The following is a 27,699-nucleotide window of genomic DNA, read 5'->3' as shown; positions in this document are numbered from 1 at the left end:
AAAAACAAGGTGGTTTGGGGGTGGGGTGAGCAGGAAAAGTACCTATATAAAGGCGATGTGGAAAAATAGAATCAGAAACTGATCCAAGTTAGAGGAGAACGTAGAGTCAGCTTGCTTTTCATCCATCTTCACCTGATTTCCTGCGATAAACTATTTTGAGTACATTTTGTTATTTTTGTTTTTATGTCATCCACAATTCCCAGGGCACCCTCTCCTGCCCTGAAATAATTCCTTATATCAAAAATAAATGAAAGGAAGGAAAATCTTTATCAAAACTGACCAACATATTGGAAAATGTAGGACAGTATATGTGATTTTCCACACATGCATTCATCCTCGGATCTGGTGTGCCTGGAACTCACTTAATTCCCCTTCTTAGCAGATAACTCCTTTCTCACAGGTATTGGAAGTATGCATTCCATTGAAAAAATTAATAAGAACAGTGAGATGGCTAAAACAATGCAGAATTTGATATAGGCTGGGCAACAAGGCAGCTTTGAATTTCTCAGAAGTAGAAGGCAAAAGATATTTATCTGACTCATCACATTTCTTCTATTTTTAAGTCAATTAATGATGAAGAAAATGTAAAACTCTCAGAAAATCAGATGTGTTGATAATGTTTATATGTCATTTAAATCCTAAAAATGTAAGTTGTGTGGCTTAGAGGAAAGAATGCTGGACTTAGAGTTAAAGAGAAAATTCTGTCCAAATTTTTCTTCTGTTACTATGGTGATAGTTGTATGAATCGAGTCAAGTCTTTGCCTTTCTGAATTGCTTTTTTCCTTATTGGTAAAATGGGGATAATAATGTGAATACTTGCATATTTCATCTTGCACACTGTTATTATAAGGAATATAAACTTGCTGCATTAAGTATGAATTGTTTGCCATGAATATATATAAATAAGTGTAACAGTCATATAAAAATGAAATTATGCATTCAAAGAGTTTGCTGAGAAAACATTTTTATTACTTTTATAAAAATATATTTAACATAAAATATATGGAGTAAATAAAGATTGAACAAGATTTAAAGTATGTATCTAATTACAGACTAGACTTTCTTACAAGTAATTTTCAGGAATAAATCCAGAATTCATTAGTAATATTAAATGGGAAATGAAAGATGGAAGTCTATTCCTCTCTTGGCAATCCAGAAGAACAGTAATCCAACACTAAGGATTAGGATTTTATTCTCTTTTTTTTTTTTTTGAGGTACACAGCATTTTATGTGAAGTAAATTATAAACTGAATTTTGCTCAGAAGTTAAGTTCTACCAAACAACTCATAAACTTTTATACAAAGAATAACAAAAATTAGAAGAATAGCTGTAAATATACATGGGATATCAGTTAGAAAGATAGTTCACCTACACCAAAAGAATGATATAAAACATTAATGTGACGTTTTAAAGGATCCACAATAAAGTAAGCAAATGATTGTTCGTGACTTTTTTTTGAAGGGTAGCACATAAAATTTTCATCCTAAAAAACAAAAACAAAACCACTTAAGTTACTGTACACATGACTGAATTTGAGTTTTATTGAACATTGAATTTTAAATTTTTATCAAAGCACCATGGAATATTCAATACAGAACCATATCAAATAATTAAAGGGTTATCATTTAACATTTTATTAACACTGTGGTGCTAGACTTTGTATGTGAAAAATGAAATTCTTGTTTTCAATAAATTTATATTCTAAATTTGTTGTTCAGTTGTTTTCAATTTTGTCTGACTCTTCATGACTTCATTTGGAGTTTTCTTGGCAAAGATATTGGAATGGTTCACTATTTCTTTCTCCACCTCATTTTACAAATAAGGAAATGAGGTAAAAAGGGTTAAGTTACTTGCCCAGGGTCACATAGCTAGTAATTGTCTGAGAATGGATTTGAACTAATAAGGATGAGTCTTCCTGACTCCAGGCATGGCACTTGATCTACTGTGCCACATAGCTGCAGATAATATTCTTTTGGAAAATGGTAAGCCCCAAGACTTTAATTTCTAGTTTCTTTTACTTTTTGTTCCTTTTAGGTTAGAATGGAAGGAGTGGGATTTGATTCATCTTACTTTGATAACAAAAAATGCTTTCTTCAAGGCAATAATTTTAAGTTATTGAAGTTGATGCTTAAAAGTATTTAGGATGTTAAGACTCTGGCATTCTAGAATGTGTGGCTGTAAAATCATGATTAGATACAAAAACTATGTGATTGCCTGCAACTTGGCCACAGACTGATTTCTGAAGTAAGAAATGTCAGGAATAGGTAGCAGGAGTGATCAGAGAAAAATAGCAAAGAAAAAAATACAAGTTTATAAAAGTAGATGACCCCCAAAGAAGAGCCAGATTTATATGTATCGTTAGTCTCATCACACTTAATTCTTATCTCAATCCCTCAGTCTCACAGTAATCTCACAGTGATCAGTCAAATTCACCTAATCAAATTCAAATTTAGACCTGAACATCTTTACTCTAAATCCAACAAGCAGTCATATAGCCTTTGCTAATAGATTTCTAGGAAGGGAGAACCTTCAGTTATCCAAGACAGTCCCTTTTAGAGAGCTCTAAAAAAATTTATATATATATATATATACATATATATATATATATAAAGTTTTTTTTTTAAATAGCTCACTTTGTCTGAAATTTTTACCTTTCCAGTTCTACTGTCTGGGACTAATCAGAATAAGTACGGTTTAACTCTTCAAATTCTTGAAGACTATCATATCACTCCTAAGTCTTCCCTAAAATTTCCGGTTCTTTCAGTTGATGCTGATATGGTATTATTCAAGCCTCTTTCTTATTTGGGTTGTCCTCTCCTGGCTACTCAACTTTGCAAAGTCCTCACTAAAATGTGAAACCCTCAAACTAAACATAATAATCCAGGAGTGTTCTGTGCATGGCCTCCTTTGTCCCTGGAAATCCTGTGTTGATGAAATCTAGGATCAAATTATCTTACTTGGCAATATAATACTGTTGACACATTTTGAGTTTATTGCCCACTATATCTCCCTGATCTCCACCTCTTGTACCAGACCTCTATATCTCTCCTATCTTGTACTTGTGAAACTGGTATTTTCTTTTCTTAACCCAAGTGTAATATTTTATTATTTTTTGTCTCATATTTATCCCAATATTTGAATCTACTGGTATACCTATCTATCTATATATATTTTTACCCTAGATTCTTTTATCTATGGTCTTAGCTATTCCTCCTAGCTCTGCAAATCTGAGAACCTTGGCAGTCATATTTTTATTCAAATCATTGATAAACTATATTAGGTAGCATCGGGCCATGCATGAATCTGTGGGGTACTCCACTGGAGACCTCCTTTCAGAATGACACTGACATTAGCGAGCATTCTTTGGGTCTGATCATTCAAACTGGTTCTGAATTCACCTAACAATACTAATAATACCTATTCTACAATCATGGGAAGGTTTATTAGAATAGAATCTTCTCTAGAATATGTTAGGAATTGAGGTTTGCTAGGCTCTATTCTCATTTTTTTAAATCAGAAAATTTGCTTTTTTTGAATCCTGTAGAATGTCTTTGATGCTTCATGATCTTTCAGAGATCACTGACAGAGGCTTAGTAGTCCAATTCAGTTCTTTCAGCATTCAAGGATGTAGTTCATCTGGATCTACTGACTCACTGAGGGTAATTTTGTGATCTCTTTGTATTTCCCTACTTATCTTAGTCATTTTTGTTCTTTCCTTTATAGTCTGAAGATCATTCTCCTTGGCAGACAAAAAGAGAAGCAAAATAAGAGTTAAGCAGTTTGGCTCACATGTCATTACCCCTTATTATTGAATGCCCCTTCTTGGACTCAGTGTTTCTATGATACAGCTTTTTTCTTCTGCAATAGAACTTTTAAAACACCATTTCTCCCCAAGTGTAACATCTGCCATGTCCTACTGAATTGATGTTGTAATATCTCCTGCCACCTCTTCCTTCTTTCTATTCCCACTGAAGCCATCCTCATTGTTTCATTCTCGACTATGATAACAGCTTCTGGTCAGGTTTCAGCTTTTTCCTTCTCCAGGTCATTTTACATAGAGCTTTGAGACTAATCTTTTCAAAGTTCAAAACCTTTCATATGCACGCTAAACAAACTCCTTCACCTGGTATTTAAGGTCTGGTCTTCTCTGTAGCTGACCTTATATCTGCAAGGCTGTGGAAGAGAGGTCAGGCTTGTTCTGTTTGGCCCTCAAGGGCAGAACTAGGAACAATAAGTGGAGTTATAGAGAGGAGGCAGATTTTGTTTCACTATAATGATTAACCCCCCTGATAATTATTATAACTACTCGAAGAAGAATGAGTTACCTTTTGGGGTAGTGGGCTCACTCTCATTAGAGGTCTTTAAGCAAGTACCTGAGTCCACTTTTTGCATATGTTAAAGTGGGGTTCTTGTTCAGGGATGCAATGAATTAGATGACCTCTGGATTCTAAATCTGTTTTAACCCTGATATTCTGAAATCCAGTCCTCTCTCCTCCTACTCTTAATAAAGCTTTCTCATCTGTAAAAATGGGGACAATAGTCGAACCTATCTCATAGGGCTGTGAGGATCAAATGAGATAATGTGGGTAAAGTACTTTGTAAACTTTAGAGCTCTATGTGATGTTAGCTGCCAAACTGAACTTGGGCCCTGGATCTGGAGTCAAAGGAAGTGGATTTGAATCTTAGCTCTCGGTGTAGGCTTTGCCATGTCACAACTTCTCCTGGCTAGTTTCCTTGTCTGCAAAATGAGGATGAACTGACTGAACATTAGGGGCCTTTCTGGCTCTAAATCCTCTGGCATCAGAAGGCTGCCTAGGAAGGGGCCCAGGATTCTTCTCCAACCCAGGAGATCTGTCGTCATCATAAGCACCGTCTAAAGAACACATGAGGTGAAAAGACTATAAAGAGGCATGCTTAGAAATACTAACATCACCATTGGAATGTATGAACCAATTCATGTTCTCCTCCAATTTCTGACAAATGAGCAAATTTTCCTCCTCTTTTGCCAACATGATACAAAGTTGAATATTGCTGTTTCCCTCTATTCCTTGAAATGGATTCAGATTTATTCTACTCATGTCCATTCCCCTCCTTGCACATTCCACTGTTCCTTCTGACCAGCCCAAATCCTTTATTCTAATCAACTCCTCTTCAGCCTCAAACTTTTTCTTAAATGTTCTTTCCATACCTTTTATTTATCTAAAACCTGACTTGCTTCTGAGGATGTCTGGTTCATTCACATGAGAGTTCATAGAATCTCAGCGTTGGAAGAGCCCTTAGAGGCCGTCTGATCTGATGCAGACCTGACCAAGAATGCCTTCTACAACAACCCCCAAAAGGGTTCAGCTAGATTTTGTTTTTAGACTTCCACACAATGAAAAATTATTTCATTTCTTTGGCAGCACATTCCAATTTTGGATGACTTTAAATGTTAAAAATATTAAAAAAGCAAAATAAGAGTTGGGTTATTCAACCTTTTCTCCTGCATAAGGGAGGTACAGAGTCTGTCTTGCATTACAGTTATTTGTGTATTTGCATCACTCTCCACAGGAAATGGTAGCCTTCTTAGTGAGAGGAGCCATGTCTTACCGGGCTTAGGCATAAATGACTGAATGAGGCAATTGAGGCCATGCTTATTCATATACATGTATATGCATATATATATACACATCTATAAATCTCTAACATACAGTATTTTGTAAAAATAAAGACATTTCATAAAGATTTTATCTGTTCAATTAATGGATAAATGAATGAACATTCTTCTAGCATCTATTACTCCAATTCCATAAGTAACAAGTACCTAAATACTTATCTATCCAATTAGTAATGAATGGATAAAAAAGCAGCAGAATAGGACTTACGTATGCTGTAACCTTAAAGACAACAGAAGAAACACGTATATTCTTAGTCTGAGGATCCTTTATAACACTAGAATCAAAGAAAAAAGAAAATATATTTTAGACATATCTATACATACTCATACCTTATATTTACATAGTTTTAGTCAATGGTAATTACAAATTTAGGTACAAATTATCCTTTTATTCATCTTGGACATAGAAATAATACAATAATATGAATAATCCATGACTTTGGTAAATACTCTAAGTGAGGAGATAGCCCTCTTTTGGATGGTGACATATGCTGCGTATCCTTTACCAAAACATAGAACAACCAAATATTTACTCCTCCCTTCCCCAGCACTGGAATTATAGCAAGATTTCACATTAAGTAGTCAATCTACAGCTCCTAAACAGATCTCAGATAAGGTGGAGTCCACCACTGGTTCTAAGGGAAGGAAGCAGTGGGGTTTGGGGGGTGAGGGAGTGACTTGCCCAGGGTCACACAGCTAGGAAGTATCTGAGGCCAAATTTGACCTCTTCTATCCCCACTGAGCCACCCAGCTGCCCCTAACACCAGTATATTTTAAAAACAACATCAAAATGCATATAATCTCTCATAAGGGAAGGATTGGAAAAGAAATCTATCAGGATGGGATGAGTATATGCAGGTACATCAGGGTGCATATGAAATCATATGGATTAAAGGGAAACAAACCCATCCTATAATTGTCACTATATAAGCAAAAGGGCATAAGGTGGATAGAAATTCTGTATTTTTTGTCTATTTTGTGAGTTGCTGTGCCTAAAAGTAAATTCCAAGCAGATGAACTTGTATCACATTTGGAAAATCAATGTTTTTAATAACATCAAACTGTTCATTGCTGCAAAAGTCCCTTTAAAATTACAACAATATTTTCCCAAAAATTTTATGGGGCTGTAAATTATGGAACATTATGATTTCACTTGAGTCTGTCCTCCACTCATATGTCAAGGTGGAGTATCCTAAAGTAAAGGTCTGACCATGTCACCTCCCTCATTCAATAAACTCCAATGTTTCCCTAGTACCTCTAGAATAAGATATAAAATTCTTTGACATTCAAAGCCTTTCATAGCTTACCCTCATTTCCCACCTTTCTAGGCTTGTTAAACCCTGTTTTAGTGACAGTAGCCTCCTCTCTGTTCCTGGAACAAGACACTCTATTTCTTGATGCCTGATATTTTCTTTGGTTGTTTCCCATTCATGAAATGCTCTCCGTTCTCATCTTTGCCTCTTGGCTTCCCTGACTCCCTTTAAGTCCCAAATAAAATCCTATCTTCTACAAGAGGCCTTTGCTGATCCTAGCTACAGTTGGAGAGCAAACCTGAATCAGTCAAGTCACAGATCTACCAAAGTATAAGTATGGAATATAGCTTAAACAAGTTGGTTGGAACTGCTGCCATCATGAGCAATCTCTTCTTTATCCCTACATCCTTTTTTTCTAGTATGGTTTTTGCTTCACCTTTTTTTTTCTTACTAGGTTAAAGGAAGAAATAACACTTTAGGATGAATTTTAGTATGAATATAAATAAAAATGTTTTTCTTTGTGAAAACTGTTAGTGATTTACAAATTATTAATTTTACTGAATGTAAAATTAGTTAAAAACTAAGGAAACAAGCATTTAAGTACCTATTAGCTGCTACTGTGTTAAGTATTTTATAAATATCTCATTTGATCTTCAAGGAAAACAATCCTGAGAGGTAAATGCTATTATTAGTTCCTTTTTACAGTTGAAGAACCTAAGGCAAACAGAGGTTAAGTAATGTACCCAGAGATACAGCTAATAAGTGTCTGACATAGATTTAAACTCAGCTCTTTCTAGTCCAAGACCATTGTGCTCCCTAGCTGTGAATACAGTATCTATGGAGAAGCTAAAAGCAAATAACCTAACTCGCTGAAAGTTAATTTGAGATTCCAAGGAATAAAATAGGGAAAACCTGAAATAGATCTTGAAGGAACTGGGACATTAAAGAGGTATGTAATAGCAGAGTTGCTATTATAAGCTAGTTGAGAAGTTAATTTTTCTGTTCTTGTTACTAAAAAAAGAATTTTTAACATAAATTTACAGGAAGTGGTGGTAGGGGAGGGGAAAACATATAGGAAAGACCAAGAAAACAAGATAAAAATGCAACTGTAAATGTTTTATTAAAAAAAAAAGATTTGTAGACTTGTAGAGTTTGCACATTCCAATGAATCTCATAAACCAAGCTAAAAACTTAAAATAGATACAAAATTAATTAAATATAACATTCCTGCTAAGTATAAAATATACTTTTACTACTAATTAAGAGAATTCAAAGATTTCCCCAAAAGAATATGAGTTTATGGGTATGGTGGGGGGTGTAGAGGCAATTATTGCAGATTTGGATATGAGTGGAGCACTAGATATGGAATAAGTGGTTGGTCAGGAAGAAGAGGAAAGATATCTGACTATGTATGGCAAGGCCAGCAACACTTCAGGCCTATGTGGCTTATAGCAGTAAGGTAGAAGGAATGAGTGTGGGCCACAGTGGTGCTATTTTTAAATGATCACAAATAGACAACAAATGGACAGCATGCAGAGTAGTCAGAGTATTGCTTATGTTGTCATTTAATCTAACATTAACATATTATAGTCTAGAAATATTACCTCACAAGGTCCTTATAGATAGTCTTTGTTGTTTCTAGATATGGGTCAAGTATATCTTCATATTGACAAAGAATTCCACCGAGGCAAAGATGTTTAAAAATACAAAAAAGAAACTCTGTCCGATCTAATTCGCTGAATATCTCATATTTTTCTGAGTCTTCCATTAGTAAAACCTTATACAAGATGAGAAAATATGGTTTAATCTTAAGGTAACATTGACTTGAGAATTTTTGAAATGTTTTTGAAAATATGTGTTCAAACTTTTTACTAGTAAAGTTTTTTTTACATAGATCATATATAGTTATTAGTGAATTTGTTGAAATTCCTGCATGAAGACCAAAATCCAGTGTAATTTAGATGAGTATTTTAGCTGTTTTCCTTCTGCCTTGTCATTAGACATTTCATTGAAGGACTTCTCTAGACCTGCCACATATAATTTCTCTTTATTCCTACCTTAAAGGCAGTGGCCTTATCATTTTAAAATGCTTTTTGCTTATTCTTGGTGTTTAGTTTACTTTGTTCCTATCATCTTATCCCTCTAATTAGTCTCTTCAGCTATAAAAGGAAAGGGTTAGACTAGATGACCTAAGATCCCTTCCTACTACACCATGTTTACAGGTAAAATTTATATGCTAAATCACTCATGGATTTATTATCAACTTGGTTGTGTATTCATGTTTGTGTGTACATATAGCGTAATTAAAACCTCTGACTTATTAATAAAATAAAACTCTACTATTAATTGTACATATTAAAATGTATTTCCATATTTTATTCTTTCCCCCCCGCAGAGAATATGTACATATATTATTATGTATGTATTTTCACACATTATATGAAAAGAAAGGTTAGAGTGCTGACCCTAAAGTTAGGAAGACCTGCCTTTGATACATTCTGGCTCTGTGATTCTGGGAAAAAAATTTCTCATCGGTCTAGTCAAATATCTAAGAATATATTTTGTAGAAGAGATCCTGATTTCTATTGGTAAAGGGAGTTTTTAAAAATCTGGATTCCTAATACCAATGATATCACAAGTGTAGTCCTTATCCCTGTCCCTACATTAAAAAGATAGAAATAAAAAAAGATAGAAGTATTTGTGAAAGTACACACATATTACATGTCATGTATACATGCAAAAGTCTATATGTTTACACTCATATGTATAAACACACATATGTGCACATGCATGTGTATAAGGCGAAATATATGTATATACAGAGAAAATTGATGTGAGAGCATTTAAAGAATTAGTTTCTAAATATATGGTGGTATAACTAGTTAAGTTGGGATAAACAAGATCATAGGCCTTAAGAGATCATTTATCCCAACACCTTTACTGATGAAGAAACTGAGGTCTAGAGAGGTTATATGACTTGTACATGATCACCTATACTAAGTAAAGAATCAGAAACTGAAAGTAGATCCTCTGATTACAAATCCAGTACAGATTCCTCTTAAATAATTATTCTATTATATTGAACTTGTTATAAATTGACCCATTTGTATTTAGGACCTGCCCTAAAACAGAAAATCTTGATTCAGAGTTGTATGTTTTGGCATTTTAAAAACACTTTATCAGTTAACTAAAAAATACATACACACACACACACACACACACACACACATATAAACAGTATCAACTAACTCAGTGAGGATGGTTCTTTTATTGTTTTTAATTTAAGCATCACTAAACATATTGTGTTTTATTAACTTGTTTGTTATTATTATTTTAAAACTGAGTCAAGTCTTGGCCTGGTCACATACCGGTTATATGTGACTGGCCTAAATTTCTTTTGCAAAATGAAAATATCATGATAGTCATCTGAAAATCAATTTATATAATTATGTATATAAATATATTTATATATACATGTATATACATATGTGTCTGTCTTATGTATAAGAAAATGCTTTTTAAACTGTAAAGTACAATTCAAATATAAGATATTACAAACAAGATAAAATGTTAATAAGTTTAATTGTTTTTAAGCCTTGGATCAAGCTGTCCTACCTATCTACAATTTACAAAAGGCTCTGTTTAGTCTCCAAAAAAGTCCAGGCACACAGTATTTGCTTGATAACTGCTTGCTGATTGATTAGTGTATCTATAGACATATGTATATGTGTACAGGCAAAAAATGACCAGCAAGTTATTAGACTGTAGAAGTTAAAATTTCCCTTCTCAGTCTAATGGTTTGTTTAAATGACAGCTATGGGGAAACATCACACAGTAGAAAGAATGGAGGATTTGGAGTCAATGCAGTCAATTCAAACTCCAGCTCTGGTCACTGCCCGTATGACCTTGGTTAACTGACTTCAATTTGTGGTACCTCCATTTCTTAGGTATAAAATGCTTGGGTTGGACTACATGGCCATAATAACTAAGGTTCCATTCAGCTTTCCATTTATTATCTATGATGCCTGATGGAAGCTTCTTATCTTACAAAAATAATTTTGTTGAACCTGGAAAAATAATACTATGTTTGTCTTCCAAGGCTAATTGCTTCTAAATAGTCTTTTGATGTTTCTAAGGACAACAGTTACAACTTAATAGAAAAAATATGGTTCATTAATTAAGCACCAACTGTATACAGAGCATAGAAATACTAGAAGAGAGTTATATAAAAAGGGGAGAACAAGAATCTCCAAATAGGCAAAACATGTTAATTTGCTGTGAGGACAATAGACACTTCACACATATGGCATGTGTGTAAAAGGTAGAACATAAAATAGTACATGTCAATCAGTGCTCAAAGTATGAAAATTACTCTCAAAAATGCTCTCAAAATTTACTACTGTACTTACTTTTCTTAACTCATCAGAAATAACAAAAGGATCACAAAAATTATCCAAACATTTAACAATATGTCCATTCTCTCGAACAATTTCTTCAGAGTATAATCGATCAAAAAAGGCCATTGAAATTTGTGTGCAGGGAATATGTATGGCTTCAACTTTCTTTACTTCTTCTCCTGAAAGATGATATTTTTCAGAGAATAAAATACATTCATCTGTTATCCTAAATTACGTCCAAAGGTAAAAATTTCAGAATGTCATTAATAAAAACCATAGTAAGTAAACTAGAGATATCGAATAATCTACTAAAATGAAATTATAAATAAAGGCATTTCTCTAAAATGAATATTGAATCATTAATAATTCCTAATATATATCTCACTTTTGTTAATCACTTAAAAGTAGCAAAAGGTTAAAAAATACAGGCTAATTGAAGGGAATTTTAATGTAATTTTGGAAAAAACCTGAATTACAGAATGTCTGAAAGAGATACAATAAAGATTATGCTTTCAGAGATTATTTCCATAGTAATCTACTAGAGAATGGGATGAACTCACCCATAAAAATCAAGAGACTAAGAGGATGAATTAGAAAATAGAATTCAAAAATAAATTATTTATAAAAAATATACTTGAAACAAAATATTTACATAGACTTAAAATGGGGGTTGGAAGAGAATCTATTTATTATGCTTCAGATAAAGGGAAAAAAGCAGAGAGTAACAATGATTTCTATAACAATGTTATAGAAATAGGGACATGATAAAAAGAGATAAAACAAGCAAATTACATTATACTTTTAAGACATGATAGATAATAATATCAATACTGTGTGTGTATGTGCATTGAATTGAACATCATAGCACCTAAATACTTAAGGAAAACTTAAATGAATGTAGAGAAAAATAGATGGTAAAACAATAATAGCCATGGACCTCAATGTAATTCTTTCAGACCTAGACAAATCTAACAAAAAAAGATAAACTAGAAGTTAAGCATTTAAAATTTTATTTCTCTAAATACTTTACTAACAAAAATAGAGAAAGAAGAAATCAATGAACTGGGCATGCAATTTTTAAAAAATAAGAAAAACAAGTAACATTCTCCTAAAGACTAAATTAGAAATTCTGAAAATCAGAAATTAACAAAATAACACATTTAACTGGTAAATAAAAATAGGAACTTAAAAAAAGCTAACAGAAGAATAATTAACCTGAATTAAAAAAAAAGAAAACCAAACAATAAAATTTACAACAAGTGCAATAAAGGAAACTAGCAGGAACAATTATATGACAACAAAACATAAAAATTAGATGAAATGAATGATTATTTACTAAAATAAACAATAACCAAATTAGTAGGAGAAAAATTGTTTAAATAATCCAATATAGGAAAAATAAATTGAGTAAGTTGTAAATGAACCCCTAAAAGGGAGAAAAACAAACACTCCCCAACCAGAAGGATTTATAAGTAAATTCTGCCAAATATTTAAAGGTAATTTATGTATTATATAAACTGCAAAAATTAGAAGAGAAAGAATCCTTCTAAGTTCTTTTAATGTATAAAAACTATCATGATATTTAAGCCAGGGAGAGACAAAAGTATGAAAGAAAACTAATGAACACTGATGCAAAAATTTTAAATAGAGTATTAGGCAAATAGGCTATGACAACAAATTAAAAATTTTATTCATGACCAGTTTGAAGTTATACTAGGAATACAGGGTTGGTTCAATATAAGGAAAAACATAAACATAATGGACCATGTAAATAAAAAAGTAATAAAAATGATATCTATAATAGATACTAAAAGACTTTTGACAAAATCCTCTTGCTTCTGTTTAAAAAAACAAACCACTAGAAAGCACAGGAATAGACTGTTCCTTAAAATAGTAAATAGAATCTATTTAAAATCAAGGGTAAACACTATATCTAAGAAAGAAAAATTTCATTGCCTTTACTCTAAGATCACCATTATTATGAACATGTTGTTAGAAGGCAGCAGTAAGAAAAATAAATGAAAGGATAAATATAGGCAAAGAGTTAACAGAGCTATCACTTTTTGCATGAGTTAGGATGACCTAGAGAATCCTAAAGCATTAACTAAAAATTAATTGAAACAATAAACTTAGAAAAATTGTAGGATATACAATTAATTCCCAGAAATCATCAGTAGTTCTATTCACTACTAACAAAACCTAATAGGAAGAGACAAAGAAATTACATTTCAAATAACTACAGAATGCATAAAATATGACTCTATAAACCAAATCACACCCAGGGAACACATGAATGCAACTACAAAATATCCTTTAAGATTTAAGAAACCTAATTAATTTGAGAAATGTTAATTGCTTGTGGATTGCTAATACCAATATAATAAAACATGACCAAAATGCTTTAATTAATTTATTTAGTGACAAGCCAGTCAAAACACTAAAGGATTATTTTGTAGAGCTAGAATAGAAAAAAAAATAATGAAATTCATCTGAAGGAATAAAAGGACAAGAATTTCAAGGCAAGTGCTGAAAAAATGGAAGAGTGTCTAGGAGTTCCAGATATTAAGCGATACCAAGTAATCATCAAAATGATCTTGTAGTGATTAAAAATAAAGTAGGTTAAATTCCTTGAGGCAGAAATATAAATTGGGTCCAATTGAGTCACATTAACTTAGTTATATGTTTACATCTAAGGGAACTACCTGACAGTTATCTATCTAAATTTCCCATTAGAAGTTATCTTTTTATTTTATTTCAGAATAGCATGTTCTTGCCACTTTCTAGCATGTATTTCTGAGAAGGTGGAGGGGAAGGCAGAGAGTAAGGCATGGGAAATGAGAGGTAAAGGTAGATGAGGAGGAACAAATTAAATCTATCCCTTACACTTCAGTCCTCTAGGCCAATGATTTTTGGTTGTAATCGTCTAATGGTGATCCTACTCCTTTACCTGTCATTTTCTTTCTTTCACTCTAATTCCTTCTTTAGACCTTAGAGTTAGCTTGTACCTCCTAACACTTAATCAATAACTTTAAGATACCTCAAAGGTCTATGTATGGTCCACTAGTTTTGAGATGCATTGAAGTAGGATCAGTGGACTTGAGCTAATATACATCTCATTTTCACAAAAAGCCATTTTTCAATTTAGTGACAATGTCCCAATGACTCCACAATTCTAAGATTCTCTTGGGACTTTTCTTTGGCATTTCATGGACATCTCATTAAGTAAGGAGGATACACAAAAATTATTTCACTCCATGATGACATGAAGTACATAGCAAGTAAACTAACAATAATGTAAAAGTTTCTAAAGAACTTTTTGACAGCGGGCATAAACAGTTTGCATTTATTTAAATTTTGTTCCTCACAAATTTTTCTTTTATGTACTAAAGAGGGATTTTCTAGGTAAAGAAAAATTTCAGTCAAGTTATGTCCAAATCATCATAAGCTCTTAGTTGCTGTAAATGAGGTCTTATTATTTCATAATTTTACCTTTTCTCCCTAGATCTTTTTACTTCCTGAACTCCCTCCCCATTCATTCAACCCTGTATCCTGAATATCATTTGTCCCTTGAAAAATGGATCCTGGAAAGGGTGTGAAGAATTGAAGCTTTGTGATATCATGAAAAATGTTGTGCTTGCAGTCAGGAAACTTGAATTTGGAACCCAGCAGTCAATGGCTATATGTTCTTTGGTGAATTATTTTACTTCTATTGGACTTCGGTTTTCTCATACTTAAAACGAGGAGATTGAAGTAGAAGACCCTTCCAACTCTACTTCTTATTATGACATATTATTAGAAATAGCCCAAGGAACCCCATTCAGTTATAGAAATATATCCAGGATAAAATTGAATATTTTTATTGTTTTCAATTCAGTTGTTAAATAAATTCTATTTGTACATATCATATAGTAGGGATTTTCTTTTTTATTTGTGTGGTCAAACAACGGAGATTCAGTGTTCTCCTGCAATCCCTTATTCCAATGATATTTTTATTTCTGACTCCTCTTTTGCCCTAGGAGAGGACTAGATAATGGCAATGACAGTAGCTTAGGCTCATAGATTTAGAATTGGAAGGGACAGCTTTGCATTCATCTAGTCCAAACCCTCACTCACACCCACTTCACCCCACCCCTCCCCCATTTTATGGATGAGGACAGTGAGATCCAGGGGGTCAAGTGATCTGTCCATGATCAGTCAACTAACATTTATTAAGATTTTACTAAGTGTCAGTTACTGTGCTACACACTGGGAAAATAGCTAGCAAATAAAAATAGCTAATAGCCAGCATATATATAGTTCTTTAAGGCTGGAAAAGTACTTTTGATCTTTACATTTTGTAAAAATACTTTATAAATTATTTGATCTTCATAGTAAACACTGTGAGAATAATATTATCCCCATGTAAAAGTGAGGAAAAGGGGTTAGAGTTTGAGTGTCTTCCTCAGGGATGCATATTAAGTAAATTATAACAGGCAGAATTTGAGCCCACGTCTTCCTGACCCTATGAGACTGTTTAGTCTCTGACAATGTTGCCGATCCTATAACAGTCCTTGGGTGAACTGTTCTGGAAGTAGTAGGAACAGCATTTCCCCAAGAATAAAGCATAAAGTAGTCACGAAAAAAAGGGTGCTACTAGAATAATGAAACACAACCTTCCATTATTTCTGTGGTAAAATCATCTGGTTTTGTTAGGAGGTAGCTAAGACCCACAGTCTTACCAACACAGAGCACAGTTGGTAGCCTAGTAACCAAAGAAGATGAAACTAGAAATAGAATTACCTGCTATAGTACTACCAAAATTTATTATATATTTCTTAATGGTAATTAGGAGAAAGGGTGGTTGTGATGGAAACACACTCTTCTGTCACTTCTATAGAGGTACCAAGTGGATAGAACACTGGACCTGGAATCAGGAAGACATGAGTTCAAATCAGAATTGATAAGTGACTAGCTGTTTGACATTAGGCAAATCCCTTAACATTTGTCTTCCTCGGTTTCATTTGTGAAATGGGGATAAGGACAGCATCTACTTCTCAAATTGTTGTAAGGATAAAATATGATATTTGCAAAGCACTTTGTACTTAAATACTTTATAGTATTAAAGCACAATGTAAATGTTAGCTATTATTATTACTGCCACTTTAATTTAGGTCTGATGTATAAAAGAGGACCAATAGTACTGGTAATGCAATAATCCAGGCATGAGATAAGGAAGCCCTTCACCTGGGTGGTGGCAGTGTTAGAGGACTGAAGGGAAATGTTTCAAAGATACAATCCACAAAACTTGAGAGGAGAATTAGATATGAGGAGGAAGGGAAGGAGAGAGAGAGAAGTCAAATATGACACCAGGTTGTGAGTGTTGGTGACTGGGAGAATGGTGGTGTCCTTGTGTGTCATAGGAAAAACTGGAAGAGAGTGGGGCTTGGAGGAAAAATATTAAGTTTAGTTCTGGACCTGTGGAGTTTAAAGTGAACACAGGACATTTAGTTTGAGATGTCCATAAGGTATCTGGAGATGTGGGACTGGAGGTTAAGGTAGAAGCTGAGGCTAGACAAATAGATCTGATAATCAAAACGGAATCATCTCTGATGAGATCACCAAGTAAAACAGCATAGATGGAAAGAGGGCCCAGGACAGCTTTGGCCTACTCCCACATTAGAAAGTGTGACCTAAAAGAAGATCCAGCAACGGAGACTGAGGAATAGTTGGACAAGTGGAGAGAAAAAGGCGAGGGCAATGTCATGAAAACCTAGAGAGAGAATATTTAAGGAGAAGAGAGTAATCAATAAAGTCAAAGGCTACAGGGAGGTCAAGAAGGAGGAAGACTGGGAAAAGGCAATAATGGTTGGGTAGGAGTTTCAGCTGAACTATGTAGCTGTAAGCCAGGCGGCAGAGATTTTAGAAAATGAGAGTGGAGGCATTAATTATAGGAGGTCTTATCAAGAAGTTTAGCTACGAAAGGAAGAAAAGATATGGCATGATAGCTATGGGGAATTATTAGTGACATTTAGGAGAAAGGGTGGTTATGATGGTTACCACACTCTTCTGTCACTCCTGGAGATCATGTGAATTTTTGGAGAATGTGGGACTTGGGCATGTTTTCTGGCAGCAGGGAAAGATCTAGTAAACAGGGAAAGATTGAAGATCAGTTAAGAGTGGGGATGAAAGGAGGGGCAATCTACTGAAAAGGACAGGATGGAATGGGATCAAGGAATGAGGTTTGCCAAGGGGTGGAGGAGATAACTGAAGGTATCTGAATTTTATATGAGGGATAAGAAGGAGCTCTCAGTATTGTTTATCTCTCTCTCTCTCTCCCTCTGAAGGAAAGTAGTCATGGGAGATTTGAAGACAGATGAAAAAATCTGGGAAAGTGGCCTTCAAGGGTACATAAGTGTATTATTTAGGGAAGTATAAAAAGATTTGCCTGTAAAGTGACTTTACATCTGTAAACTGGAAAAGGATTGCCTTGGAACAGTAAGGGTTCAGATGACATTCTATAGCAAATAGGTAGTGGAAACCATTGGCAGTTTTGTGATTTTCTCAGCTCTGTTCAGCAGCACATGGAGAGGAGCGAAGGTAGCAGAGGGCAGAAGTAATGCAAAGCTAGGGCTTGGCATGGCAAGATTGGCAACAGGATGAAAGGGCAGGTAACTTGAGAGAAGAGTATAGATAGAATTATATCAGTTTGTCAAGGATCAAATGGGGAAAGGACAAAGTGCAAAGAAGATGGCCTGGAATGCAATGATGGGTAGAGGGATTAGAAGTCTTGATGAGGATAAAAGGAGTTGGGGTTATAAAACAGAGAGAAAGGTAGGATGATAACATATTACAATCAGGTTCATGCACCTACAAGTGGAATACTTGTGGGTGATGGTTAGATGAAAGGTATGACCATATGTAAATCTGAAGTGGGGTGGAGGTTATCTTATGGGAGATATGTTAAGGAATTAGAAATTTAGGGTGTCAGTATGTTTGCTGAAGTCTTCCTCTAGTAAGAGGACAAGAGTTGGGGAAAAGAGAGACTGTGAGCTAGGTGCTGATCTAATTAAGGAAAAGAGAGTCAGAGAGGTCAGTAAATAATAGCTCTCAGGATCTTGATTTGGTGATAAATAAGTATTGATTGAAACTCAAAGCAGTAGAGGCTAATGTGTATTCTCTTAAAGCTTTTTTTTTAATTCTTCATGCAAAGATAAGAAAATGCCTCAAGGAGATTGAGTAAGTCCCCTGTAGAGGATTTATTGAAGAACATAAATAATAGTTTCACTGGATAAGAAATTATGGAAGGATTGGGATGTGCAGCATTGGAGGGGAATTTTCTCATTGATGAGCTCACAGAGTCATCGAAATATTGAATATAAAAGTATGAAATATCAATTTGTTTTCATTTCATGCTTCAATAAACAATTTGCATTTAGGGCTCTATTATTATAAATAGAATCACAGAATCTCAGAGTTGGAAGGGGCCTTAGAGTCTACTTTTAGTTAAATCTATCACTGAGAAAGAATTTTTCCTCCAGCATACTTAATATTGAGCTTTTGCTTAAGGATCTTCCAAAGAGGAAAAACCCTCAGTGTCCTGAAGCAGCCAATTCCACTTTGGTACAGTGCTAATGGTTAGGAAAATTATACCAAACTAAATCTTCTTTGATGAAGTTTCTACCCAATTCTCCTACTTCTCCCTTTGGGACCAAACAAAAGTCTAACCTTAGGTAATGGTTCTTGACCACAGCTCCTCTAACTCCCCCATTCTACCTTCTCCAAGTATTCTCTTCTTTAGTCTAAATATCCCAAGTTCCTTCAACTAATCCTCATATGGCATAATTTCAAGGTCCTTTACAACCTGCATACCCTGTAATCTCCACATTATCAATGTCCTTTCAAAAGGGTGGCAACTCCCAGAATTGAACACAAACTCTGTAGATCTTAGGCCTCTCAGAAATAATTAACCTTATATGGCATTATTTTTTTTATCTAAAAGTTAAAGACGGGAAGGAGACATTTTACTTTTGTCTTTCATGCCTAGATGTTGTGATACATGTAGCAACAATGAATTCAATTCAACAAAAGAATGAGGTTGAAGTACAGCTAGTGGTCTAGGCTGTGTATATATATGTGTGTGAGTGTGTGTGTGTGTATATATATATATATATATATATATATATATATATATATGATATATATATAATGTATATATATATAGCAAATGTACGCTGATTTTTTTTAAACCCTTAACTTCTGTGTATTGGCTCTTAGGTGGAAGAGTGGTAAGGGTGGGCAATGGGGGTCAAGTGACTTGCCCAGGGTCACACAGCTGGGAAGTGTCTGAGGCCGGATTTGAACCTAGGACCTCCTGTCTCTAGGCCTGACTCTCAATCCACTAAGCTACCCAGCTGCCCCACACATAGCAAATGAAGGGGAGATGTGCAACAAATGAAAAGGGAACTCAGATCCAGACTGTAGAGGGCTTGAATGCTTACATTTTAAGGAGTTTGTACTTTGAACTCTGGCAGGGGGAAGGGAGCTGCTAAAGGTATTTATAATGGTAGAGATATAGCTATAACTGTATACTAGGCAAATTATTGGGACAACTGAGGGAATAATGAAGTGGAGAAATTGAATGCTGTTGAATAAATTAGGAAGTGATTACAAGAAAAAGGAGTTGTAATTTTTATCAGTGGAAGGAGTACTAACTACAGAGAAATCACACATCTTGGGACATACTGAATGAAATATGGTGAGCAAAATATTTTTCAAGTTCAAACATATGAATGAACAACTTTTGATAAATTAACTTTAAGATAACTCCAAACTCTTATTACACATTCTCATCAACTTCTTAGAATTTTTTAAAAAAGTGAATAATGAACAATTTTCTTTATGTTGGTAACTGTGTTTTAGGAAGACCAGAGTTCTGCATCTGTTACAAGCCAGTTACAATAATCTTGGCCAAGTTACTTAAATTTTTGAACTCCAAGCCTGTAAGTTACTAAATATTGCTCATATGTATTGGAGGAAATTTCCAAAATCACAAATCAGTCCAAAAAAGTTATAATAAAGTTGTTCACAACTACTCATATGAATGGGTTGTATTCCACTCAGGTTTGTTTGTAAGTGAAATCAGTGCTGCTAGTCATAGTTTGTTTGTTAATAGGGGTACGTGGAGTTGGCTCAACTGTTAAATTTTTAGTGTGAGCATCTTCACCTCAGAAATCCAGCATTGATGATTAACTGTCTAAACATAAGAAAATGTTAATATATGCAGATTAAACACAAGGGTGTGTTTTGGGTTCATTTTTTCTTTTGGAGACCCAGTTGTTAAACATTTACTAGCACACCTCTAATTTGTTTAGAAACTGATTAAAAAGAAAAATTTTCTAAGAATGAGGGCTATCCAAAAATGAAATTGATCATTCAGTGCCAGTGACCTCTCCCTTACTAGAAGTTTTCAAGCAAAAGCTGGATGATCATATGGTGTTGTGGTTGGGATCCTTGTTCAGGTAAGGATTGTGCCAGGGTGCTTTTGAACTTTTCAATTCAAAGATCCTACGATTCTGATTGGATATAACAACAACATTTATTTACATAGCCTTTTAAAGCAAAGAGCTTTAGAATTATTACCTCTTTTTATCCTCAAAACTATCTTGGAAGGTAGGTGCTTTTATCATTCCCATTTTATAGGTGAGGCGGGAAGAGATCAAGTGACTTGCCCAAGGTCACAGAACTAGTAGGTGTCCAAGGCCAAATCTGAAATCTGGCCTTTCTGACTCCATTTTCAAAAGGGTATTTACTGTTTTACCTAACTTTTGGGAAATACAGAGGTTTTAAAAGTAGATCAAATCACTAAGAAAGTAGAGATAAGGAAAGAGACTAAGTAAAACCCATTCCTTAGGTCACAAGGAAAATGTGATGGAATAGGGAAGGAAGTATTATTTAAAGTCTTCAAGGTAATGATGATAATGCTTGGGGAAGAGCAGAATAAATTTCTTTTTTACTCACTATACAGTTGAAGGTTTTCCGAGTTATAAAATGTAGACTAAATTTCTGTTGAAATTTTTCTCTCCCAAGTCTCAGTAATTTGCTATCTAATAAATGTAATTCTAACTAATCTAATAAAAATAAGAAAAGGAAGGAAAATATTGCTGTAGGGTATCAGGATCATTAAGATTATTTTCAGCTCTAAATTCTATGATCTTTTTCCTATTCGGGTTCATGGGATAGCTAGCAATCTCAATTTCCTGAATAAGAATAGTGATGTTTGGTAAATTTTACTTACTTTTAGTAAAGGATTATCAGAGTGATTTTTCTTTTGGCTGGACATGAGATTTCATTTGTATAAGAAACTCCCAGCATGAAAACTCTCTACTAAACTGATGTAACAGAGTCTAGAAAGATGAATAGTTCGGGGTGAAATTGGATGGATTATACACAGTTCACATGTTGGGAAACCAGAATCGAACCCAAATATTTCTGACTCTATCCATTATTCCATGTTGGCTCTCTAGCAGATTAATATGTTAGTTATTTCACCAAGGCAAATACTTACATTTACCTGTTGCTTTTATTCACAATATAAATGAAGAAAATTTTGAAGTAAAATCTTCTACTTTGAAAAATTAGAAAAGTCACAAGAAAAATTAATACTAAATTCTATTTATTTACCTAAGTTAATCCATTGTCCAGAACAATCTGAAAGTAACTGCAAATTTGAAATAACATTTGGGTCTCTAAAAAAAGCCTAAAATATAAAACAGGAGAAAAAGTTAAGCATTTTGTCATTAAGATAATAATAGAAACTTAATTTCTAATATAATTACAGTAATTGACATTTCCATTTAAACCATTAAAACTTTTCATAAAAGAACTAGAATATTAAAAATCTCTCTAAAACAGGAATTAAAAATTAAATTAAATTAGTCAAAAGTCTGATAGCTTTTTAGAGTTAAAAGTTTTATTAATTTCACAAATATGGAGTAACATAAAAAAGCTAATGAAATATATTTCAATTATATTTTTTTAAGGATTTAATAATAATAATTACATTTGGCTAAAATGTCATGTTTATATATAAAAATTTCTTACAAAAAACTAAATGAAAACAATTCTCTCTTATAGCACTAATTAGAGCAAAAAACTTCCACATATAATCTTTGTATTTTAGTGAAAATGTTACCTTTGTGTGATGGCTTTTCCTGAGTCCCACTCCACTTTATTAGTGCCCTTTATTACCTTAATTTACCTTGTGTCAGAATTATCTGTGCACAATTTTGACACAAGTGGCACTTAAGGTCTTTGAAGGCAGAATTTTTTTTTTTTTGTTCACTTATCTCTCATTCCTAAAAGAGTACCTTATACTTGGTTTGGGAACTTATCAAATAATCAGAAACTATAAATTATCAGGGTTCAAACTGAGATTTATTATGTGTATTTGTTCTTGATAACATATAGTAGTGGTGGCAGTGGTAAACTGTTTTCAAAGAGGGCTAGTGACATCATAATGTTGGAGTAAAATAGTGGATAACATCTTGTCTTTCCAATGAATTAGATTTAAGTGAGACAGTTGCATGAAATCAAACCTCATTCTCTCTTCCAGAGAGTCATTCAAGTCCAGTGGCAGGATAAAAGTCAAGAGGGCTGGTAGTGGCCTGTGATGAAGTGGATGACCTGGGCATCTTCGATATCTAACCAAACTCTAAGTGCTCCTTAGTATCGATTCAGGAGACAGCATGGCTGTTGAATAAATTGTTCCCATCTGCCCATTCTGCCAGGGGCTGTCTTCACATGCTTGGGGAAGGTAACAAGTCTCAAAACCATGAATTAGGGGGAGCTTCAACCTGGTAGCCTTCCTGCAGAAATGGGTTTATTGGGGTGTGGCTTCTGTATGTTACAACTTCTTGGAGTCAGAGGTTAGAACTGAGTGAAAAATGGACACTAGAGATGGACAAAAAGCCCTAAAGAGTGCTTGGCAAACTTTCACACCACTGGTGCTAGTCATGGAATATTCCCTGAACACTCTATATATTCATGTGGTGAATAATTTCAAATTATAAGAGTTTAGGAAGAAGATAACTAAGTAGGCATCCTTGACACTGTGAATTTAGGGTCATCACTTAATCAGTCCCCACATTTACAAAAGAGGGAAAAGGCTGCTAAAATTACTAGGAATGTGTTACAATTCATAAATAATGAGTTTTGACCTTATTGGGGGGAAAAACACTAGAGGCAAACCTGTTCTAACTGCTCCTTATATTCTGTGGAAAATTTAATATAATTGTGATGACATTATTCAACAACACTTGTAAAGGAAACAATATGTTACTGTACTCTGAAGTATAGTAAGGTAAAAACAAAAGGTAAGCCTAACAGAACACGATCTTTCTGGAACAAATAAAAAATAAAATATAAAAACCTTTTTTTTTTAAAACAATATAAGCTGAGAAAAAGTTTGGCAGTTAACTGTCCTTATCAGTACATGGAAATTAATTATCTTCTGGGCTTCAATGGGAAATTTTTAAGGGAAAATTCACATATTTCAATTGAACCTAGAGTTTTATTGAATTTAGAGATTGGGTGGATGCAGATTATAATATAAAGTAATATGGAAGCCAACAACAACAAAAAAAACCCCCTTACTTTCTGTCTTAGAATCTTATTGGCTCTAAGGCATAAGAGTGATGAGAGCTAGTTAAGTGATTTGTGGTTAAGTGACTTGCCCAGGGTCACACATCTGGGAAGTATCAGAGGCCATATTTGAACCCAGGATCTGCCCCTGAAATTTTAAAATAAACACACCAGAAACCAAATATCAAAATACATTTTATACATTTCAAAGAAATTATCTTGGAAGCCTATATTCTAACTTCAACACTACCATTTTGTGGTACAGTAGAGCACTGAACCAGAAGTCAGGAATTATGGGTCCTACTTGTGTGTTTGGCTCTTAGCATCTTTTCATCTTAGAAAAATTACTTAGTTTCTCTGGGCCTCAGTTTCCTCATATGTGAAACCAGAGAAGAACTAGATGCTTTCTAATATACAGAATTTTATGGTTAAAATATCTTTGACATTCTTTTGTTTTAGGAATAAGTTTGTGATATATATTTTTGGAATATACTGGACTTGATTTTTTGAAAAAGCCACAAGTAGTTCAGAGCTATGTTTGGTAAAAAAGATGTTTAGTACAATTTTTAGTTAAAATCAACAACAAAAAACAATTGAGACCACAGTATAAAGAAGCTGATTTTCTTTGATGGCTTCTAAAATTGCTTTGAAGGCAGTTCCAAGGGAAGAATTACATATCCCACATGCCTTCCAAATTTGAACAGTGCTGTCATGGAAATAAATGTATAACATATAGCCTCTTAAGGTGGTTACTTTAAAGAACATTAATTTGGATGTAAGAATTCTGGTATATGTTAGTATTTTAAGATATATTAGAAGGAAGACAATGAATCTTTTGTAATCTTGTCTGTCATGAAAGCCTCATCAATAAGCATCTTGTTGGCAGCCTTGCTGCTTCTTAGAGTTCTGCACCTCATAATAACCTGGCACATTGTTAGTTATAACTTGATAGGCTGACACAATATTTTTAAGTTTACATATATATGCTTATTAATGATACTGGTTTCTACATCTACATTGGTTAGACAGGTGATACTAGAATTCTTAGATCTCTGGACTGGCAGGCCACATTCCTTAAAGACAGACAACTTAAAGAAATTGTTGGTAGCATTCTACCAACTTTTATTGATGTGTCTTGGGATCTTTTCTCTTTATTTCTCTTCTGTTCTTTTTGAACCCCCTCACCTAATTTTTCTTATTCAGTTTTTGAATTCACATAATAGGCATTGTGAGAGAAACTCTCGAACAGTCACAAACAAAATACAGCCCCTATGTAGACCCTTGAAGGAGGCTCTGTCAGTTAACACCCAACTAAAAGTCTGCTAATTCCTGTTGAGGCTGGAAACCAAAGATAATCACACCAAGAAACCTAGGCAGGGCAATTTCTGAGCGGCATGCTTCAGAGCTAGGACTAGCCTTCCAAACCTGAAGAACAGAAATTTCTGTTGTATCTTCCCATTTCCCTAATCAGGATTCCTTCCCTAATCCACCCTTTAACCGAAAATTCCCAATAGACACATTCAAGGTCCCCTTAAGGATCTCATTTGTGGAACTTGAATCGAATCTTTGTTGGCAGTTAAGTAATAATTATCAGTAGAAGCTGGAAGGTCTAGCCCCTTCCAGTGTACCTGCATTTTAAAAAGCTGGTGAGGACACTATCACACCGAGGATCTGAGGGTTCAAAGATGATTAGTCTGGGTGGACAGGACTGCATTTTTTTTTTAAACCTCTGGGGTGTGTGTGTGTGTGTGTGTGTGTGTGTGTGTGTTAATGAACGAAACTTAAAGTCTGGGGCTTTTAGGGGAAGTGGTATTTGTTTTCGAGACCAGACCCTGGAGATAACAGAGACCCCGCGTTTCCATTAGGGGGCAGGGGGGAATTTAATTCATTGAAACGTTCACAATGTCAGGGAAACGTTAAGAGATTTTTGTTATAAGATGCCAATGGTGGGATTCCCGTCCCTCCCCCTTTATCCTCATTCTTAAAGAAAGTATGTGTTATACACCTTATTCTCACACAAAACTGTGTCTAAATGTGCATATAGTATAAACCTTAACCTCACACTTAAAAAGGGACTGGGGGGGGGGGCAAACCACGTGACCCCGAACGTGAATGAGGTCCAAGGCGGATTTTACCATAAAGAAATCATCTTTGCAATAGGCCTGGAAATTCTCGTCAAACCCGAAAGCTTGCACGCAGAGTCTTCCTTGCATCGACCTGGGGCAGAGGGGAGAGACGCGACCGGAGGGTCAGACTTAGGAAGGCTGCCGGCCCCCGAGGCTCCCCGCCCCCAAGCGTCCCAGCCCCGTGCCTCCCCGCGCCCTGTCCGCCTTCCTCTCACCACTTCCGCAGGCGCAGGACTACGTCGGGATTGCTCAGGAACTGGAAGGTTCTCTGAGGAAGGAACCTGAAGGTGAAGTTGTTCCTGTCCCCGGACTGCTCAGCCATGCTCCTTTGCACTCAATCTTACTCTGTTTGAGGCCACAGGGTGTGTTGTCATGGAAACGAGGTCGTGACTCCGGAGAGGCCCCGCCCCTCCCTCTCTCCTTCCAGGCCCCGCCCCGCCGTGCCTCTTGCACCTCTGAGCAGGGGGTTCCACTGCTCTTAAGATCCAAGAATGAGAGTGGGAATGGGGAATGACGACCCTGCAAAATGGGAAGCCTTCCCCCTCCCCAGAATATCCAGAATACGGCCGTTTTTGTCTTGGCGTCCAATAACTGAAGCTGATCTGGATGCCCCCAACCATCTTGAACTCAGTATATCCAGAACACAATTGTCTTTCCTCTCACACCCTCTCCTCGCTTCCTTCTCCAGGCTGCCACATCTCTGACCTGGTCTTCTGTTTCCCCAGCCAGGTACCCCTTCCCATCCTGGGATTTCCTTTTCAATTTCCTTTTATGGCTTGCCCTCCTGTTTAGAGTGTAAGCTCCGTGAGGCCAAGGGCACTTTTTCTTCCTCCTTGCTTTTGTGTCCCTAGTGCTTAGCGCAGTACCCGGCACATAAAGACACTTCGTAGGTGATGCCTCTCTTAACTGTCCCTAACACAGTCTAGGTACTACCGTCACTCAGGTCTTCAGTCTCAGTGATGTTGGGGACTCCTCACCATTCCCCCCCCCCCCCCCCCCCCCAGCACGGCTGCCAAGTCTTGCCTTCTCTTGCAGTTGACACCTTCCCTCCACACAGCTACCACCTAGGTCTCCTGTCTCAATTCCCTCACCATTCCGGATTCAGCATCCTGCAGCCAAAGTAGTTTTCTCAGGTCTTAACCGCATCGCCCACTTCTCCTGCCCAAAAAACTCTAGTGGTTACCTAAGTTAAAATGTCAATTTTCCGAAGTTGATATTTAAAGTTCTTCACAAACTTGGCTCCTTTTTAACCCCACAATCTATTGCGGCCAGGCAGTGGGGTGGATAGAGCACTAGCTGAAGACAGGAGCAAGTGGAGTTCAAATCCAGCTTCAGATCCTAGCAGTGTGACCTCAGACAAGTCATTTAGCCCTGTTTGCCTTAGTTTCTTCATCCGTAAAATAAGCTGGAGAAAGAAAGGACAAACCACTCCAGTATATCTGCTAAGAACCGCTCGCCCCCGCCACCCCCTTCCCCCCCCGAAAAAAAAAAAAAAGGTCACTAAGGTTCACACTTGACTGAAACGACTAAACACCACCACCACCACTAAGGTTCTTTTCAGGTCTAAATCTTAAGTCTACAGAATCACTTCTTCCATAAAGTAAAAAGAGGAGGGAACCGAAAAGAAGATGGAGAATGGGAGGAGCTTT

At 35.3% G+C, this 27,699-nt stretch overlaps 1 protein-coding gene across 2 annotated transcripts; it reads right to left on the bottom strand.

The window, feature by feature from the left end:
- Nucleotides 1-967: 967 nt before the first annotated feature.
- Nucleotides 968-26,372, bottom strand: CFAP300 (cilia and flagella associated protein 300). 2 transcript variants are annotated; one of them, XM_044666251.1, is made up of 7 exons: nucleotides 26,266-26,372; nucleotides 26,060-26,141; nucleotides 21,966-22,041; nucleotides 11,319-11,485; nucleotides 8,514-8,686; nucleotides 5,865-5,931; nucleotides 968-1,483 (listed from the first exon to the last, which is right to left on the bottom strand). In XM_044666251.1, the coding sequence occupies exons 1-7, from the start codon at nucleotides 26,370-26,372 to the stop codon at nucleotides 1,352-1,354; spliced, it is 804 nt and encodes a 267-aa protein (XP_044522186.1). In that variant the 3' UTR covers nucleotides 968-1,351. The 2 variants fall into 2 exon arrangements, with proteins under 2 accessions (XP_044522186.1, XP_044522187.1); XM_044666252.1 differs by lacking the exon at nucleotides 5,865-5,931 and having other exon boundaries at nucleotides 8,519-8,686.
- Nucleotides 26,373-27,699: the final 1,327 nt, after the last annotated feature.

The sequence above is a fragment of the Gracilinanus agilis genome, chromosome 3 (genome assembly GCF_016433145.1).
Source record: "Gracilinanus agilis isolate LMUSP501 chromosome 3, AgileGrace, whole genome shotgun sequence".
Lineage (NCBI taxonomy): Eukaryota > Metazoa > Chordata > Mammalia > Didelphimorphia > Didelphidae > Gracilinanus > Gracilinanus agilis.
This window is presented reverse-complemented; position numbering and strand designations above follow the sequence as displayed.